Raw genomic sequence first — 8,329 nt, 5'->3', positions numbered from 1 at the left:
ATACTATATTTTTGATTGAATTTGGAAAAAATAATAAATTAAATGTCGACAAAGCTGCATTATTCACACCATAGCAGTGGGTTATTTTAGTTTTCTCGAGTCGTCTTTGAGTAGGGAGTAACTTTACTTCTATATAATATTTCTATGATTCAGTCAATGTTGCAGTCAAAATTAACTAGATTTCAGTGCTAAAAGCAACAATATTTATCATTTGCAAATTTCAAGGATGGTCTCTGCAAGCATAATTTGAAGATAATTGTTGTATTTCAAATCTGTTTTAGGGGCCATAAAACAGTGCCATGTGAGGGAGAGGCTCTAACGCCACAGTAAGCTGCGGGTGTGGTCCACATTGATCTTCATTCATCCATTGTTTAGGATTGTGAAACCTGCACATATACTGTTTGGTTGAACTCTCATTTAAACTCTGAGCAAAAATAATTGGCAGCGCATTCCATCAAACAAGTTAAGGCATGGCAAGTGATTCTATCTTCCTCGCTTGATGAAAACAAGTCATGACAAAAGTTAAAATAAAGGCAGATTTTTTTCTCAATAGTGGATTGACTAAAATGAAACTAAGCAGTCAGCAAATACTTCATAAGGCGGGCTTTGTTTTGCTGCTTCCTAGTGGTAAAAACCGTTTAATGCAGCTTTGAGGTGTTAGCAAGGATAACAAGACATTACAATTTCCCCGTAAGTTCAGGTTTATCGAAGGGATGGGAAATAGCTCTTTCATGTCAAATACTAAAATCTCTTGTGTCTGCTTATACTGATGACAATCGAATACCGGGTCTCTCCCTCTTTTTAACAACAAAGATGTTAATAATACTATTGTATTGAGGCACTTTGCATAACTTAGCCACCTAAAAAAACATCATGCTCAAACTGTAAAAACAAATAATCTACTCCCTAAAGGAAGAAGCAGATGACCGAAAACTGACTCAGTTATTGATTACTGATACTTGTTATTTTTATTTAAACTTCTTCACACAGATCTTATAGCAGCATTTTTGATTGGTCAGCACCAATTAAACATACAAAATTAAAAGTGTAAATTACGTGACATAAAATGTATATTGGGTCTTTTAATCAGATAGTTGACAGAAAGTTTGGAATCATATTTTTTTTTAAAGCTTTATTTTATTTATAGTGATTTTGACAAGTTATAAATCAATACTGATACTGCCTATTAAAAAAAGCAAATTTAGTCCAAAAAAACCAAGGGATTTGCCAAGTTTATTTTTTTTTGTGAATGTGTGCAGCTACTAGAGTTTGATTCAGCAGCACAAATCATATTTTTTATGTACCAAGAGGTATTTTTCTAATCAGGTTAAGCCGATTGAAGGCGCCTCGTAGCTCACCTGGTAGAGCGGGCGGTCTTTGTGCCAAGGTTGACTCCTTAGCTCAGCAGCAAGGGTATGAGTTTTACTCACACTCAATTGCTGGGTCAGACCTTCTCTCTCTTTCCCTTTTCTCTCTACGGCTGTTTTATCAATCATTAGTCAAACAAAAGTTTCCAATAACAATATTGTGAGGGTTAAAATCACAGCTTGTAGTTCATCCTGTTGCTCTCTCACAGAGCTTTGATCCCATACGTACAATGTTTAAATGTAATAAAAACATGAACTGTTATGCTTGCGTCACTTATCTGACTGCCTCCTCATTTTGTAGCAAAGACTCTCTTCTTTCTTTCCAAAGATTTCCAGCGACAATGCCTAAAAACAGCAACAATCCAAGGTTTCGGTTTGACACAAATTTCTTCCAGCAGTCCTCTGGTTTGTGAATGTCCAATGTGTAAATCTAAAAGATAGGAGAGTAAATATTTAATGGAAAACCTATATTTTTAACACTAACGTTACATGTTCTTTGCTTTGTAATATCTCTCTTGACAATAATTATCCACCCTTTTGGAGCAAGCAATCAGACAGCACTGTACACCTCGATGTTCCTCACCTGATGCGTTAGGTGAATGGCCACTGTGGACAGAACTGCATAGTAAGGGAGTGTCTGTTCAGCATTGACTCCGGCTACAACCAGGCCTGACAACATGGCCACCGTGAAGCCACTCAGCCAAGGTTTGGTTTGCTCCTGGAACCTCAGCGCAGTGGACTTCACTCCGATCTTGACGTCGTCCTCCTTATCCTAGTAAACAATGAAAGAGCAGAGGGAGTCTAATCTCAATAACTTATACGCTACTTTAAAATGTGAGGCATTAAGCTTATGATGTATTCCTGAGAGACTGGTGTAAACATACAGTGGGGCAAAAAAGTATTTAGTCAGCCACCAATTGTGCAAGTTCTCCCATTTAAAAAGATGAGAGAGGCCTGTAATTTTTATCATAGGTATACCTCAACTATGAGAGACAGAATGAGAAAAAAAATCCAGGAAATCACATTGTAGGATTTTTAATGAATTAATTGGTAAATTCTTCGGTAAAATAAGTATTTGGTCACCTACAAACAAGCAAGATTTCTGGCTCTCACAGACCTGTAACTTCTTCTTTAAGAGGCTCCTCTGTCCTCCACTCGTTACCTGTATTAATGGCACCTTTTTGAACTCGTTATCAGTATAAAAGACACCTGTCCACAACCTCAAACAGTCATACTCCAAACTCCACTATGGCCAAGACCAAAGAGCTGTCAAAGGAGACCAGAGACAAAATTGTAGACCTGCACCAGGCTGGGAAAACTGAATCTGCAATAGGTAAGCAGCTTGGTGTGAAGAAATCAACTGTGGGAGCAATTATTAGAAAATGGAAGACATACAAGACCACTGCTAATCTCCCTCCATCTGGGGCTCCACGCAAGATCTCACCCCGTGGGGTCAAAATGATCACAAGAACGGTGAGCAAAAATCCCAGAACCACACGGGGGGACCTAGTGAATGACCTGCAGAGAGCTGGGACCAAAGTAACAGAGGCTACCATCAGTAACACACTACGCCGCCAGGGACTTAAATCCTGCAGTTCCAGACGTGTCCCCCTGCTTAAGCCAGTACATGTCCAGGCCCGTCTGAAGTTTGCTAGAGGGCATTTGGATGATCCAGAAGAGGATTGGGAGAATGTCATATGGTCAGATGAAACCAAAATAGAACTTTTTGGTAAAAACTCAACTCGTCGTGTTTGGAGGAGAAAGAATGCAGAGTTGCATCCAAAGAACACCATGCCTACTGTGAAGCATGGGGGTGGAAACATCATGCTTTGGGGCTGTTTTTCTGCAAAGGGACCAGGACGACTGATCCTTGTAAAGGAAAGAATGAATGGGGCCATGTATCGTGAGATTTTGAGTGAAAACCTCCTTCCATCAGCAAGGGCACTGAAGATGAAGCGTGGCTGGGTCTTTCAGCATGACAATGATCCCAAACACACCGCCAGGGCAACGAAGGAGTGGCTTCGTAAGAAGCATTTCAAGGTCCTGGAGTGGCCTAGCCAGTCTCCAGATCTCAACCCCATAGAAAATCTTTGGAGGGAGTTGAAAGTCCGTGTTGCCCAGCGACAGCCCCAAAACATCACTGCTTTAGAGGAGATCTGCATGGAGGAATGGGCCAAAATACCAGCAACAGTGTGTGGAAACCTTGTGAAGACTTACAGAAAACGTTTGACCTCTGTCATTGCCAACAAAGGGTATATAACAAAGTATTGAGATGAACTTTTGTTTTTGACCAAATACTTATTTTCCACAATAATTTGAAAATTAATTCATTAAAAATCCTACAATGTGATTTCCTGGATTTTTTTTTCTCATTCTGTCTCTCATAGTTGAGGTTTACCTATGATAAAAATTACAGGCCTCTCTCATCTTTTTAAATGGGAGAACTTGCACAATTGGTGGCTGACTAAATACTTTTTTGCCCCACTGTACATGAGAACAATTAAGTGAAGATATGGTTCAAAGATACAGCTTACTCAAAAATATAACATATTTGTTGCCTAACCAGGAGTTTCATTTAGAGCAGTAATACAATAGACAGAAAATAGTTTCAACACGAAACTGCTCACTGCAAGGTCTGTGGAAAATCTCAAATAACCAAGTCATGAAAGGGACAATGAGTTTTTTTAATGTATTTTATCGTACTTTACTTACACACCACAAGCCAAGTGTTTCTATTATCTATTATATTTGAGAGAAGGCAGATATCTCTACGGCAAAAGTCGCCAACATACAACAACTCCAAGCTAGATTGAAAAAACATTTTTGGAAACTGAGGTAAAATATTCCTTTAAACACAAGTGAACTATTTCTTTACTAAATGTGAACGACTAAGAATATCCATGTCAACTTCTAAGTGTCTAAGTGCTTTATACAAAACATAAATAAACTGTATACTTCACCTGGTGTGCATATATTGTGTCATATATCAGCGTCCACATCACTCCCGAGAAATACAGCGGGAGGCATACAGACCAATCACAGAAGCCCTTGACGGCCGACCAGCCGAGCAGCACCCCCCAGTTGAAAGTGAGGCCTAAACAGAAAGAACATTAGGAACATGAGACAGACTTCAGCCTGATGGGAAAAAGTATTTACATTTAGAACGCCACAGGACAGTCTTATACAGCTCATACCTACATACCTAACACAAACTGCGGCCAATAAGTGATCCTCTTCATCAGCGGGTAGGAGATGACTAGAGACAATGAGGCAGCACCCAAGGCTATGCTGGGAAGAGAACATATGTGTCAAGCCATAAATATATAATATATATTTGCATTGCTCTTGTGCATTTAAACACTGCAAATTACACGTTTATAAAAGGCAGCTGGTAAATTGTTTGATTTATAACAGGCTGTCTTAAGGTGCCAATGAGGACATTAAGTGATTAGGGACAGTATCCGCAGTTCTTGTTTTGTGAAAATAAAATAAAAAGCTGGGTTATACAAATCCAGTGAATATATTCCATAGTTAGTTTTTTTTAGTGCTACATTTCTTCTGTGTTTCCAGAAAGTGTTTTTCTGCTGACCTGCAGCAGAGCGATGTAACATAAAGAGGAATTTCTGCACTGAGACTGTAACTTTGGAAGACGTTGACTTTTCTTACTGAGACTTTCAATGTGTTTCTGCAGAATACTACGGTTTAGTTCTAAATTTCAAAATAGTTTTTACTTTTCGTTCATAGAATAGTCAGAAAAAGCAGAATAGCATGTTTTATTTGTCCCTTAATTAGTGTTTTATTTTATTGATCTGATAGATTTTTTCTCTTCATGGTTCAAATTGTATATATTTTCTTTTTTATTATTTGTATTTTGAGATGTTTACATTTTAGAATAATAAAACCCAATAGATGGCAACATCTAGACAGTTTTTAAACTGATAACTAAAACATACAGATAATATAAACAATATAAAGATCAGAGGAAAACACGGAGATCACTGGGTACCTGTAATAGTTCAGACACAAGAGAACACAAAGTGCCAGAGAAAGCTGTCCTCCTAAGAAGACGAGTGCCTGCATCTGAGAAATCTCTCCTGATGCAATGGGTCGCGTGGCCGTCCTGGACACCTGTATAAACATCATCACGTTTAATCAGTCATGTCATAGGGAGGTCCTTATTGGCTGTGACTATGAGAGTGACGATGATGCAGATAAGTAAAAAACACAGCTTAAACAGCATTCATTGTGTGCCATGGCTATTTAAACATGTCATTTATAGCAATCGAAGAGCATTAAAAACTAGTTCTTGTTGATTCAAAATCTAGCTGAAAGGGCGAAGCATAAAATAACCTATACCTTTTTGTCAAAGTCTTTATCCCACATGTCATTAATAGTGCAGCCCGCTCCTCTCATCAGCAGTGCACCCGTACCAAACAGGGTGAGTATGCCCAAATGTGGGAGGCATCCAGGGTCTGCAGCCAATGCAATGCTCCATGCACATGGGAGGTAGAGCAGCCATGTTCCTGCAATACGCAGCCACACCATCACTCAAGTGAACTAAATAAGAAATTAGCTTCAAAACAAAGCTATAGTAAATGTATTTTACCACTGTGGAGTGGCTGTCTGATAAGGCAAATCTAAGCAGGACAGGTTGATCATGAACCATGAACTTATCTGTTTTCATCTTGATATGTTTCGAAAAGTGCTACACAAATAAAGTTGTTTTGTTTTGTTTAAGTGTGCAAAGACCTCACATTTCTTTAACCTGATTTACACACACAGATCATGCCACTTAAAGATCCAAATAGCAATTACCAAACATTATATGAACTTTTGGAACCCATTGTCCTTTCAGACTATCTTAAGATAATTTCATGTTTCCTAATATATACTTATAAATACGGTAATTACATTAATGTGTTAAATACTATAAAAAGGATCCCCAAAATGCTTGACAATGTTCCAAGAACTTGAACTAAATGTAATAAAAACCATTCCAAACATACATTTTTAAAACAAACACTTATATTATGTAGATACACAGTATCAAACTCTCTTTAAAACAATTTCATACACATACACTGAAAGATGTAATGAAAAATGAATGTACTAACCAATAGGTTTGTCTAGCCTCATCAATCTGAGGTATGGCTGGACTGGCCTTGGTGCTGAGTTCACTATTGTAGCAGCGGATACACTGATGGATCTTCTCCCATATTGCTGTGTGTCTCGTACTCTAAGCGACGGAGGGAAAGACCTCTGGCTGTAAAACCCTCTTCCCAGTGCACTGGAATCAGAGAGGAGACTCACATCTCTCGTCCTCCCTACTTCCGAGTGAATGAAGAGGTTCGACAGAGAGTAAAGACAGCGGTAAGAAGTTCCATGATGAATCCTCCTCAGAGTATCCAGAGATAACTGGCGGGCCAGCTTGGCTGCGAGCATGGTGTTTTTCTGGGTCAGAATAACATTCTCTTTTTTTCCCTCAGAGAATGACACCCCTTAACACACACAAAAAGCAGAATGTGTTGTCAATGGCTTTTTTTCAAAGAGGAGGACTGATTTGCTGCAACAAGCATACCTTTTGTGTCAGAGAGAACCAGATGCACAAAGACTGAAGTGTCCATGTGTCAGAGAGTTGACTCCTTTTTAGCATTAGTGTGTTTAGGGGGTAGCTGCATTATTAAATACTATTTAAATTTGTACTAATATAGTTATTTTTGAGCATTGTAGGTCAAAAGACATACAGAATGAACATATTAAAAATATGAACCCATGTAATTCCCTTACATTTCTGGAAAATACATTTGAACTTTTTATAAAGACAGGTTACATCTTGTTTCATTTTGAAGTTATAATTAGAGTCAGATATAAAATGAATGATATATTGACAAACATGTCTGTTATAACCTTCAAAATGTATAGAAATTAGACTGAGATGTGTGTGCTACTAAAGTTAAACATTTTAGCTTTGACTATGAGGAAAAAACCATTTTGACTGCCTTGAAAATATATGTATTTAAAGATTCCGTAGATTTTTAAAGACACTACACCTCATGAACAAAAACATCGGAAATGTCATGTTTTAATTAGCATCAGGTTAATCAATGCTGATAGGAAGTGAATTAGGGAAGAATTGGGTGCATAAGCAGCTGCAGTGGAGCAGATCATTAGCACTTGATAAAGGCAAGTTAGTTTTGTAAGCAGAATAACTGCTTATGAAAACGGCACACACTAATATGATTATCATGGACTTCATGTTGTACCTATAGCGCATCATTCGCATATCAACTCTGAAGCTGACTCCAGCTTAAGCAACGGATTTGTATCAACGATAACTTGCCTTAACTTAAACGGAATTCAGTATGAGGTAAAACTTACGTTGTACGTTTCTGCTCTCCTGTTATTGTCCGCCTGATATTGCTCCGGAGGAAACAACGGCAGTATGCGGAACCACTGTAAGATCCGACCGTCAGCACTTGTGTTTGAGAAAAACCCACTACATAGTTAAAACGAAATTAGGTAATGGGTTATTACTTGTGATTTATTTTGATTCAAAATATTCTCTGGGCCAATCCGTAAAAAACAAATGTCATTTAAATCATTTAGACGGACAATGCAACAGAAACACATTAAAATACATGTTAAAACATTAATTAAAGCCATAACATGTTAGAATTACCTCAAATAAATGTGACCATTTTTTTCTGTATAAAGTGTAATTCTGGGTGGAAATAAAGTCAAATTGTTAAATCGATATAGATCCGGGGGTTACGTTACGCAAATGTCGAAGTAGCAGTTCATCGCCTGTGCTCCATCAGCTTGTTGTAATACAAGCATGTAGCCTATGACATTAATTCACTGGTAAATTAATATTTCACCAGTTAGTTTATCGTCTCCTCCAGTGCACAAGTGACATTGTTTGTCCTTTGTCTATGCACAGTGCCTCAAATCAGTTTTATTTT

At 38.0% G+C, this 8,329-nt stretch overlaps 1 protein-coding gene across 2 annotated transcripts; it reads right to left on the bottom strand.

Annotated features, from left to right (window-relative positions):
- Window positions 1–582: 582 nt before the first annotated feature.
- coq2 (coenzyme Q2 4-hydroxybenzoate polyprenyltransferase) lies at window positions 583–8,303 on the bottom strand. Of its 2 annotated transcripts, XM_063897112.1 has the most exons (9): window positions 8,047–8,303; window positions 7,746–7,863; window positions 6,482–6,865; window positions 5,724–5,890; window positions 5,374–5,495; window positions 4,570–4,655; window positions 4,328–4,461; window positions 1,951–2,139; window positions 597–1,797 (listed from the first exon to the last, which is right to left on the bottom strand). In XM_063897112.1, the coding sequence occupies exons 3-9, from the start codon at window positions 6,807–6,809 to the stop codon at window positions 1,642–1,644; spliced, it is 1,182 nt and encodes a 393-aa protein (XP_063753182.1). In that variant the 5' UTR covers window positions 6,810–6,865; window positions 7,746–7,863; window positions 8,047–8,303; the 3' UTR covers window positions 597–1,641. The 2 variants fall into 2 exon arrangements, with proteins under 2 accessions (XP_063753181.1, XP_063753182.1); XM_063897111.1 differs by lacking the exons at window positions 7,746–7,863; window positions 8,047–8,303 and adding an exon at window positions 6,946–7,711 and having other exon boundaries at window positions 583–1,797.
- Between the last annotated feature and the right edge of the window lie 26 nt (window positions 8,304–8,329).

The sequence above is a fragment of the Eleginops maclovinus genome, chromosome 12 (genome assembly GCF_036324505.1).
Source record: "Eleginops maclovinus isolate JMC-PN-2008 ecotype Puerto Natales chromosome 12, JC_Emac_rtc_rv5, whole genome shotgun sequence".
NCBI lineage: Eukaryota > Metazoa > Chordata > Actinopteri > Perciformes > Eleginopidae > Eleginops > Eleginops maclovinus.
Note: the sequence above shows the minus strand (reverse complement) of the source record. Positions and strands in the feature narration are given on the sequence as shown.

Bases quoted from the DNA above. Each gene is read 5' to 3' on its own strand.
- coq2 (XM_063897111.1), bottom strand. From the start codon at position 6,991: ATGGACACTTCAGTCTTTGTGCATCTGGTTCTCTCTGACACAAAAG. The intron at 5,496-5,723 runs GTATAGGTTATT...ATGTTTATACAG, and splicing joins ATAAAGACTTTGACAAAAAG to GTGTCCAGGACGGCCACGCG. The intron at 4,656-5,373 runs GTACCCAGTGAT...TTCTCTTCCCAG, and splicing joins TTGTGTCTGAACTATTACAG to CATAGCCTTGGGTGCTGCCT.